Source organism: Mytilus californianus, unplaced genomic scaffold (assembly GCF_021869535.1).
Source record: "Mytilus californianus isolate M0D057914Y unplaced genomic scaffold, xbMytCali1.0.p SCAF_22, whole genome shotgun sequence".
NCBI lineage: Eukaryota > Metazoa > Mollusca > Bivalvia > Mytilida > Mytilidae > Mytilus > Mytilus californianus.
In genome coordinates this window covers 3729981-3742475 of record NW_026262671.1, presented here as the reverse complement: position 1 = coordinate 3742475, position 12495 = coordinate 3729981, and the positions used below count along the sequence as shown (strand labels likewise).

At 31.9% G+C, this 12495-nt stretch overlaps 1 protein-coding gene across 1 annotated transcript; it reads right to left on the bottom strand.

Annotated features, from left to right (window-relative positions):
* Positions 1-348: 348 nt before the first annotated feature.
* Positions 349-6239, bottom strand: LOC127732241 (uncharacterized). Its single transcript, XM_052241323.1, has 3 exons — positions 6188-6239; positions 1777-2308; positions 349-1034 (listed from the first exon to the last, which is right to left on the bottom strand). The coding sequence occupies exons 2-3, from the start codon at positions 2243-2245 to the stop codon at positions 349-351; spliced, it is 1155 nt and encodes a 384-aa protein (XP_052097283.1). The 5' UTR covers positions 2246-2308; positions 6188-6239.
* Positions 6240-12495: the final 6256 nt, after the last annotated feature.

Sequence of the window (12495 nt, the reverse complement as noted above, 5' to 3'; positions counted from 1 at the left end):
ATATCCTGGTCTGGTAAGAGCTGCAAAAAAACTAACCATACATAATACAAGATTAAAATGAATATTCTGCAACAGAATTTTTTTTTCGAGGGTTAGTTTTTTTATGATTTTGTCATGTTTTTTTATCTTTTAGTCGTGTTTCGTGGAATGAGCTTGTTTTAATAACAAGAGATACTAGTTCCAACTCAAATAAACACAATTTCACACGGAAATCATAGCATAGGTTTTTTTTTTTTTTTAATTTGAGTTACTCGTTAATTCAACGGAGTGCTCAGAAAGGTATTCTTGATTTATGTACAATGCATGCGATGTTAAATGCAAATGCAATCATCCACTATAACAGACATTCTAGAAATATGTTAAGACATATTTATTAAAAATGTTAAACAGCCAATTTAATGACATAACCACAAAAGCTAAATATAAAACACATTTACCCGCTGTTGTTTTCGAATCCTCGCTATAGCGAGAATTCACGTTGGTACTTATACTTTGTTTCGTTTTCAGTTCCAAATAATTTTGACATTTTTCTCGGTACTGCCATAATATAATATCATCAGCGTGGTTAATGTTAAATCCGAACTTTTGCAATAATGAGTTTGTTTGATGGTTTTGAATATCATGGGAGAATTTACAATTCGGAAGTGTACATTTCCCAATAAACCACTCTTTACAAATATGAGGGAACGGACATGTGTCGTCTGCAATAAAACATCCTTTGTCATTGTAATAAAAGCACGGTCCTGATATCGTTTTAAAAGGAAAGTCTTTAAGCCATTTGTTACACTTTTCCTTATAAAGTTTTGATAGAATAGAATATTGTTTCTCAACCGGAAATCCGCATTTTTTAAGTTTTTCTAACGATTCTTGGTTGAGCACGTGACGTTTGGTACACATATCTTTGCATCCATTGTCTGATAAAATAAATTTAGCACAAACATGAGGCCAAATACATGGTGAATGAGGGGTATCTTGGTTATAGTTGATGCAAGGTAATGGCACAAACGATATTGTCAGCATCGATCCTGGAAATTCTGAAAAAGATAAAATCATAATATAGATTAAGATCTGGCGCTGGTGCATGATCTATTGTAAACAACTGTTAAAATATCATATATGAGTCGAATATCAATTTGCAGAGATGGTAAAAAAAGAATGCATATGTTTCATGGACATTTTTTAAACAGTTGAACTCATTCCTAAAACTTTCCCTTAAAAATAAAGAATCAAATTTATAGTGTATATAAAGGACACGTGTTTTATCTACACTCAGAAAAGATTTCCACTCAAACCGTTACTATAGGGACTAGTGTGTTGGATTTGCAGAGAGGTGTGGTATTATTTGAAGGTGTCATTGTAACTTTCAGACTGTTCCCTTGCTTTTGTTTGTGTCAAATTCATGTAGGGAATTTGCTTTATAACTACAAAAGATATCCCTTCTTTTCAATTTTAAAACACAGTAATCATTTTATGATTGACACCATATATATGCTATATGAGGGTCTGGAAGGAGTATGCAGAATAGAGAAAAGGGCAAAAATAACGAGTAGAGAATAATAGGGGCTAAAATATAAAGAATAGAGAATAATGGAGTGCTAAAATATATATAAAAGAGAATAGAGGGGTGCTAAATTATAAAAATAGGGAAAACTAGCCTAAAATTTAAGAATATTAAAATGAAACCCCCATCTAAAACCTACTAGTATTGTGTTGTAAAACTCTTCTTTCAAATATATAGTGCAACAGCCTACAAGGAGCTTCCCAAAGGTAAATTACCTGGTATTTCCATATCATTTATAACATCTACAATATCCGGCATCTTTTCGTCCAGTCCAGCTTGCAACAACATATATGTGTATGGCTTGAGTGCTTCAGGTACCTCACAACTGTCTAATTTTAAAATAATTGGCGGGAAACCTTTGTTGTCCATGTGTGATTGGACGATTTCAGTCATTTCAATATGGCACCAATAACTATTTTTGAAGTTTTCTGATAGAAGGACAATAGTTTTGAGAGATTTTTTCATGTATGTTTTTATGTTGTCCTCAATAAGATGACCAGCTTGAAACTCAATTTCGTGTAAACAACATTTAAAGTTACTTTCACTTAGTTTCGTAAACAAAGTATGTGCAATCTGTCGGTCTGGTTCCATTGTTGCGTATGAAATGAACACGTGGTATGTTTTCCCATCTGGAAGCTTAAACGGTTGTCTACCTCCATTTTCTATATAACTGCAGTGCGTCATTGTTCTTTTTTCTCCTCTTTCTTTCACTTTTTTACATTTTTTTTTACTCTCCCTCGAAACAGTCTGAAACATGAAAAACAAAAAGAAAATAACAAAAGTACCCAACTCCGAGGAAAATTTAAAACGGAAAGACCCTATTCAAATGGTAAAATCAAAAGCTCAAACACATCAAACGAATGAAAAACAACTGTCATATTCCTGACTTGTTACATGTAGAAAATGGTGGATTAAACCTCGTTTTACAGCTAGCTGACATCTCACTTGTATGACAATTTATGTTATACACTTCATAGTGGACCAAAGTAAATGACACAAATGACAAAAAAAAACTGCTAGAGGTCAATTTTATGTCTTCAACAATAAAACTGCATGGTGTCTTTACAAAATGGTCACAAGCTCCCAACTGCCTCGCTGGCTTCGTGGTAGCGTGATCGACTAAAATACGGTCGGTCGATGGTTCGATCCTCGACCGGGTAAAACCAAAGACTTGTAAATTGATATTTGCTGATTCGCGGCATTTAGGAGTAAGAGAAAAGGCTGGTCAGCTCCTAATCAGAATAACATGTATGGTAGGGTGGCATGTCTTCCTGTGGATTGTTTCCTTTGGAACTAATACGTCACAAATTCGGTTCAGTATGTCGGTCTAGTACAAAGCAGATTTCATATTCATAACATGTCTTTGTCTTGAAAATAAACGAGAGGTTTAGCTAGCTATAAAACCAGGTTTAATCCATCATTTTCTACATAATGAAATGTCTGTACCAAGTCAGGAATATGACAGTTGTTTTCATTCGTTTGATGTGTTTGAGCTTTTGATTTTGCCATTTGATATAGGACTTTCCGTTTATGAATTTTCCTTGGAGTATTTTTGTTATTTTACTTATGATTAAGCATTTATTTTGACACTAGCAGTTAAAAAGTCATCAATTCATCCAGTCGAGAAAGGTATGAATAAATATAACACGGATTGTCAAAGTTCTACATTCTGACAACACCAAATTCTCCAAACTGATGAGATTCCTGACATGAAACAGGCACATCAAACGAATGGATAACAACTTTCATACTCATCAGGAACCTGTTGTTCAGTGGTTGTCGTTTTTTGATGTGGTTCATAAGTGTTTCTCGTTTCTCGTTTTTTTATATAGATAAGACCGTTGGTTTTTCTGTTGGAATTGTTTAAAAGGGAGGAACCATTTACCCCAAAGGGTGGGTGAGTTATGGTTTTTTATCTGAGTCAGACATTTTTTTCGCGCATAGCGGGAACATATTTTTTTAGTTTTTCGATGCATCAATCAAATAATTCTTTTCAAAATTTAACACTATAAGGTATGGGGAAAATATCTGGATTCAGAATATTTTTTTTGTCATCTGCTTGACTACAATATTTTTTTCCCTCAAATTGGGGATCAGAATATTTTTTTTAGGAAAAAACCATAACCATAACCCCCCCCCCCCCCTTTTTAAGTTAAATGGTCGTTCCCTCATTTTGGGGCCCTTTATAGCTTGCTGTTCGGTGTGAGCCAAGGCTCCGTGTTGAAGGCCATATTTTGACCTATAATTGTTTACTATTCACACATTGTGACTTGGATGGAGAGTTGTCTCATTGGCACTCATACCACATCTTCTTATTTCTACGTATGACAGGGTTAAACTAGTTGGTCAACTCTTCCCCTTCTTAATTTAAATCTGTGGACTAAAAAAAGGTACATAAAATTAAGATTTTGGTCAATTTTAATATATTTTAATATCTGTCTGATAGATGGCTACTAATCGTACAGTGGCAAATACTACATGCATATTCAATACCTTACATATAATATGTTAATATATTACGGATTACAAATGTGTTAAGTTTTGTAATTGGATAACTACAAATTTAAAGAGATGTCAGTATTATGAATATGAAACCTAATATTGCGTGAACCCCCTGAGGGGTTCAGGGGGTTCACGCCGATATATTGGTGAGTTTTGGTAGCTTGAATGGGCCACTTCGATATCATCGGAAACAAGATTCTCGGAACGGCTCGAACATTTTCGATCATTAATACAGGTAGTTACATGTGTTTGATACGGTCCCTCTATTGATATGTTACCACGTGACATTGTATTAATATTTCTACAATCAAATTAAAGTTCATTTGTAGATCCGAAAGTAAAAAAGTAAAGAATAGATTGCACTAAGAAAGCCATTTATATATTCCAACCTTTTTTGCATTTGACAGAACATATGCGTTTTTATTTGAAAGTATTAAATATGAAGTATAATGATATTGCAATTATATAATTTATGTTTTGAGACGGTCCCTGTACGCGTTGTTTGTGTAGTATTTAATATAACGTGCTATTGTGCATTGTGACAATAAACATGTGAATAATATACTGACATTAAATTATGTCCAAGAATAAATGATAATTTCTGAACGTTTAACATGCCATCATAGCCTGAGCAAATGTCGGAAAGCAAGAAGAAAAAACAAAACGAGATTACTGTTAAACATATTTATCTGAAGTCGGAAAACAGAAAGATAATTAAACAAAACGATATTCTGTCTAAAATAGTTATTTTCATTAATAGATACTTACAGACCAAGGGAATATTCATTAAAATTATTAAAGTTTAAACTGAAACTAAATTTATCATTAATAGAATATAATTAGTAATGTTATATTATCATCCCGCGGGTTTTAACGGTGAATACATTTATGAAAATCATATGCAATATATGAGTACCAATTATCAGGAACGAACACAAATACATTAGTATCTAATGTTTAAACTGTAGGGAATGTAATTAATATTTTACAATACTCATAATTACTACGTATACGTTACTAATTTTATACCGTTTATGTATGGATTTATAAGTCTCTGCTTATATTTTGTATAGCAATAAAATAGAAAGTTAGACTTGAAGAAGAGATTGATTTGATAAAAAATTGCCATTAGTAAATATTTGACGTTTGTGTTTATTGATAGTATATTTTAAATTTCTGGAAAAGTTTTATTAACAGCTAGGAATGTATGTTAATTAAATTTTAACTCTTTTTTTGTTTTCAATAGTTCAACCTTATAGCATCTTCAGGGGCGGATCCAGCCATTTTTAAAAAGGGGGTTCCAACCATATGTCCCCATTTAAAACCATTGATCGTCAAAAAAAAATGTGGGTTCAACCCCCCCCCCCCCCCCCCTCTCCCCACCCCTGAATCCGCCACTGATCTTAATCTTTCAAAATTGCAATGATTGTACGATTTTGAAAATTGTATGCATTGTGTTGACCAGCTACCCTACAAACGTCTTGCCGTTTATTTACATAATATTACTATTATCATTACACCCTGTTCACACGACACAACAAAATCAGATTTAAAATCTGGTTTGACAACAATATTGGTTTGCGTTGACACAAATTCCAGATTGAATTGCAATGAATCCGTAGTCAAACAAACCTCTTGAGGTAGGAAGTTTAACATCCGAATTCAACTAACATTAGATTTGAACCTAGAATATCAGTGCGTATGCTTGCCATTTACTATTTCTTGCGCAAGAAAACTACGTGCTTATAAGTATGAACTCTTACGTTTATTCCTAAAAGTTGTGTGCTTAGCGGAGAAACAGCAAGTACTACCTTACTGAAAAATATCAGCCTCCTGCAAATATTTGCTGCAAGTCTGCAACGCTGCTGCAAACAATTTACCATGCAAATGAGTGTTTACTGCAGACATGCTGCAAACTTTTTTATGCAAATTAATCTTTCTCCTGCGTGTTTGCTGCAAACTTGCAGGAACTACATACAATTAAACAATTAACAAATTTCATGTTGTGTACACATCACATTATCTATATTATACAGCAAATTCTGAAAAAGCTAGGTTACAAACATACATACAATAATTCAAATACTTCATCATTTGCAAAATTATCATAGCATAAGTAAATACCTTTTAAGAAATAGTTTAACGCTTTTTTGTTGTTGAAGTGCTCAAATGAATTGAATATCTAAAATACAAAAGAAGGGTTTATTTGAAATGCATTTTGTGCCTACAGCTAGTTAAATTAATTTTATCACAAAATTCAATTTGACTTATTGCAACATAATATTTAATAAGTTACAATCTCCAAACATATTAGAGAGTACAGTATATTTGTTACATTTTTGCAAATGTTTTTTTCAAACCTTCAGGAAGAATTTCATAAATTTACAGTTCTATGAAGAATTTGTACTTACAAATAATGTCTTTGAAAACTAAACATTTAATATCCAACCTAAAATGCTTCCCTGAACACTAATGAATAACATGACTCAAACATCATCAACATATAGTTAAGCACCGAATTTCAGATCTTTATCTTCCAGGAAGATACCAATAGGCATGCCTAGTAATTTTATGTAATTCTTGTAATGCTCTTGCAAACATATAGAATTGTCAAAGATTTCTGCAATTTAGCTGCGAACATCCCTTATATTCTAGTTTTTCCTGAAATCTTACTGCAAACATAATTGTTTCTGCAAACTTGCCGCAAGCTTGCAGCAACAAACTGCAATGTTTGCAGGAGGTTTGCAGCTAGCTGCAAACATCTGCAAACGTAATTCAAAGGGTTCCTGCAAGTTTTTTGTTTGCAGCAGATCTGCAGCAAACATTTCAGTTCTGTAAGAGTAGATCTTAAAGTATGGTTTAACCATGGACATATAAAATCTACGGGTTCAGAAAATGATGGGTCTAAGGGGTTTTAACTAAAAAAGGGAAAGGGGGCAATGCTTACGTTTCTCATAATTTTACTTTGTGTAAAAACAAATCTGGTGGTATGGGGTTTTAAAACAAACTATTATTTTATCGCCGTTTATCTCTCTGAACAATCCAAAGATTTAACTATTACTGACGAAACAAATAAGACGTAACGTAAAAAGAGAACTTTTAGAAATTAATTCAAGACTGGGAAGAACTTTAATATTATATATAACAGTTGTTTAAACAAATATAAAAGATATTACAATTCAGTTTTATCCTATGATATGCATACACGATATGAAATATTTGCCACTGGACGTTAAGCAACTAACAATAAATCAATCAAAACATAGACAATAACTGAAATTTGATAAATATTTTACGAGCTATCAACTTTGATATCAACATCTTCTTTGTGCCAATTTCAGCTGCATTAAAAATAGTCTGTTCCTAAGACAGTTCTTAGAGAATGCTCTTTTAGACTGTACTGTTAATCAATCATACGACATCTCCTTAATATTTTTATTTATAAAGTTACAGGAAGCTTGTTAATGTTGTTCAAGTTTAAAGTTAGCGGTTAGAATTTCTTGCATGTTATTTTTTGTAAATTGGCACATATAATGTGTTAAAGTTCTATATTAGCAATTCTTCGTGTTTTGCATGTTTTAGCTGGGACTAATAATATGAATGTATTATTCCCAGTTGCAGTTACTATTTGGTAATTAATTAATCAATAGATAAAAAACGATGACATTTTATCATGATTTTCAGAAGAAGTTAAATTCAACTGGGGTCTGGTTTTCGAAAGTATCTTGGACCTGTTTATCGAAGCGCTCTTATGACAAGAACATGTCCTAAGGTCATCTTAGGACGTATCTTTGTCCTAAGTGCGTTTATCAAACATGTCGTAACTTAGGAAAAGTCATAGGAATCGTCCTAACTTTAGGACACCTAAGTAGGTGTCTTAAGATGGTTTTAGGATGGTCCTAACTTTAGGATATATTTTATGATGGTTATTTTGTAAACAAATACGACCGCCACCGATATATGGCTCCCCCTTTTTCTAAATATTTTTCTATTTTCACTTATTTAATGTGTTCTTGCTCTTATCCAAAAGATATCACAAAAACAGTAGTATATATATGACACCCCTCTGTTCATATTTTCCACGTGGAAAATAATAATAGAGGGGCATCGTATATATATATATATTGCTTATATATATATATATATATATATATATATATATATATATATATATATATATATATTAACAAGTCTAAATTGAAAACAACGTTCAAACCTATGATTGCGTTGGATAAAAACCGCAATTTTTATACGTGTGCATGCAAAACAAATTTCTTGTTAGAGGGGTCTAAATACAGAACAAACAACATTTTCCAAAAGACCAAAAAAGTGAAAAAGTATATTTTAACAAAACGCATTTGACTAACAGGTCGAACAACAAATGTTCTTAAACCCTGCTGACTGCCATTGGCGATTACCAAATAAACGGATCACAAGGTGTAATAAATGGATCTTAATTATAAATTTAATACCAATCAGAAAACAATAAACTTGCGGCAAAGATGGTATACCGCAAACAAAGGTGCAAAGATTTTTGTACACCATATCCGGATTTCGACAATTAATGTCTCTTCAGTGATGTTAGGAATCGAAACGGTATTTGGAAGGCCATATAATTTACCTCAATTTAGGATAGACTCTTGAATTTTGAGGAGTCAAAATAGGATGAACGGATCATATGAACCCGAAGGCAAATATAATACAAGCCCAAACGAAAAAATTTAAACAAGTCTAAATTGAAAACAACGTTCAAACCTATGATTGCGTTGGATAAAAACCGCAATTTTTATACGTGTGCATGCAAAACAAATTTCTTGTTAGAGGGGTCTAAATACAGCACATACAACATTTTCCAAAAGACCAAAAAAGTGAAAAAGTATATTTTTACAAAACGCATTTGACTAACAGGTCGAACAATAAATGTTCTTAAACCCTGCTGACTGCCATTGGCGATTGCCAAATAAACGGATCACAAGGTGTAATAAATTGATCTTAATTATAAATTCAATACCAAACAGAAAACAATAAACTTGCGGCAAAGATGGTATACCGCAAATAAAGGTGCAAAGATTTTTGTACACCATATCCGGATTTCGACAATTAATGTCTCTTCAGTGATGTTAGGAATCGAAACGGTATTTGGAAGGCCATATAATTTACCTCAATTTAGGATAGACTCTTGAATTTTGAGGAGTCAAAATAGGATGAACGGATCATATAAACCCGAAGGCAAATATAATACAAGCCCAAACGAAAAAATATAAACAAGTCTAAATTGAAAACAACGTTCAAACCTATGATTGCGTTGGATAAAAACCGCAATTTTTATACTTGTGCATGCAAAACAAATTTCTTGTTAGAGGGGTCTAAATACAGCACAAACAACAGTTTTCTAAAAGACCAAAAAAGAGAAAAAATATATATATAAAACACATAAAATAAATGGACATAGGATAATATATAAAAGAATATTTACTTTAAAAAATGTTCAGAAAAAGGGGGTCCATTACCCAAGCGCATGTGATCCGTAATGAAATAATTAATGTATTCCATATTTTTATGAAAGATGCACAAGATTTGCCTTTGAACTCTGTAAAGTATAAAACCGTGACACTTCGAATTAAACTCACTCAAAAATACATAATGATTGTTATCGATTGTCTTTTATTAGTTTTCACTGTTACTGCTGTTTACAAATAATTTGATCAATTATGATATAAAACGCTGTTACATTTTTTGTGTTTTTGTTTTTGTTGCATAGAGTTTGAATGTACCATTATTAGATAACTATTATTTCTTTTCTTTATGATGATACTAATAATATTTCTAATTTTTAATCTTGTAATTATTTACTACTGGTGAAATTCAATGCATTCTTAAACATTTAAATTTTTTAAATTCCTATTTACCTTTACGCTAACACTTAGGACAGCGGTTAGGACATCCTAGCTAAGATAGTCCTAAGATAGCTTCGATGTGCATGCTGAGACATGTCGGAAGTCGGTAATAACAATATCCTAATTTATTCATAAGAGAGGTCTTAGGACAAATCCTATGACAGCTTCGATAAACAGGCCCCTTATGACTTAGACTTGTCTTATGATGGTCTTAGGACGTGTCATAGTCGTAAGACATGTTTTCGAAAGTGTCCCAAGTTACAATATGTCATAACTTTTATCGTAAACTTAAGACACCTCGAGACATGACTTATGGTGGTCTTATGCTTATCAACTAAAATCTTAATTACTTTTCATATATAAGTTCATGTTCATTACAATGAAATCAATACTTGTGCTGCTAAGTTTGCTAAATAGTAAAGATTTATTTTTCTCCACTTCGTCGATTATAATTGGAATCTCCTGCGACGTAAAATTTTGACTCCTTTTCTTACTTTTGATTTTGTATAATAAATATATATATATATATTATTTTTGTACCTTGTATAGTACTTTAAAAACGTATTTTCACGGGCATTTAGTTAAGCATGTACTCGATGTACAGAATCTTAAAAGTATTCATAATTAGATTACACTCCATGTATGATTATACATTAACGCGAAGTTCAAGATTTATTATATAAAAACTAAATTAAAACAAGTTATCAACTCAGATTTTAATTACTGTTTGTATGTTATTTCATGTTTATTATAATGAAAAAACTTAAATATTCGTAAATAATAAATATTATGTTCATACTCATTATTTTTATATCTATTTTTATCATTTTTTTAGCATTATTTAAAATAAAGTAAAATATTTTCACTTATGACAGTCATAAGAGCATCATAGGTATGACTATCTTAGGACAGCTTTGATTTACATTCTATGATATATCCTATGATAGCCATAAAATTTGTCCTAAGATATATCTTATGACATATCTTAGGATACTTTCGAAAACCAGGCCCCAGTATGATAACAAACCATCGACACAAATTCCATTTAACTAGAAATTTATTAGCCTCCATACGGTTTTCATGAACTGAAGATCGAACAATTCAAACCCCCCAATGAAGGCCTCATTTATACATACAAATTTCGCCGGAATGCGGAAGACAGATGTATGGTATATTGCAATCACTTCAACTGTACCAAAGATAATGATTAAAACATTTAAAAACTATTTTATAAGCTTATAAAGTAGAGGAGGGACTAATCAGTGAATCTTATCTTAAAGCACAAATAATTATATTTCACGATTTCTACTTCAAAATGATATATAAAATGTTTGGTAATGCGATGTACTCTTTGATAATACAAAATTGAATATTTATTATGATATTTTTATGATAACCTGAATTCGTTAAATATTAAAGTAAAATAAAATATACATGTTTACTCAATTAGGTCAAGGTTGTGTAATTTCAGCTTGCCATTCTTAGTCATAGACACATCGACAGAATTGATATATATACGACATGCCAATATTCTAATGCAAAATCGTTTGTAACGTTCATTTTGATTGGATAACGTCACCAATTTTCATGGCATCAATTTCACAATTGATGCTTTGAAAATTTACGCGCAAGCGCAGACGACGTATGACAGATTTCAAATTTATGATTTGACGTTGTTTTCTGTCACTTTCATTAGAATGGATATAACAATATTGTATTTTAAGCTCCGACGGCTTCAATTGGTGATTTGATGCAGTCGGAGCTTAAAATACAATTCAGTTATCTTTTTATTGATAGGGACTGGTCATTTTCTTTCATTGTGGGGATGGGAGGAAACAGTTGAATTTCTCTGAATTTGTTCATGTCCCCACCTTGAGGAAGGAAAATAAATTCAAGACCCCCCCCCCTTTTTTTCCAACATTAAAATTACTACACCCCCCCCCCCCCAAAAAAAAAAAACTTTTCCAGATACTTTTAAGGGCATACGATACAGTACTAGGAGAGGAAATGACGTTGCTAACTTTTCGCAACTTTAAACGGTGACGTATCGGGAAAAGATGCATTTTTCGAGTTATTTTAATCATTAGCTTGAAAACGAGTACATGCACTTCTCTTTTTAAAAGGACATTTGACTTGATACTGTATGAAGATTATTTATACCAATTTTTGTATATATTTTTTTTATTACATATTTAAATTAACTAAGTGAAAAATAGCTTGTATGCCAATTTTCGTAAAACAATCACCGAGGGATCAAAACTGTATCGTATGCCCTTAAGGATGTTCGCTCCTCTTGTTTTTGAATTTTTGCTAGATATTCGGAATCCTCTAGTTTTATCCATGGAGTGCCATTACAATTTTTTGCCCACTAACCCCTACTTTTTTTCCCATAATTTGATAACATATAGTTTAAAATGTCATCTTTGAAAATCTTATAAAATCCTTGTTACTTTTTCATAGTTTTTGAATGAAAAAAGGTACCAATGTTGAATGTATGAAAAATCTAGAGAGAATCATTTCCCGCCAAATTTTCAA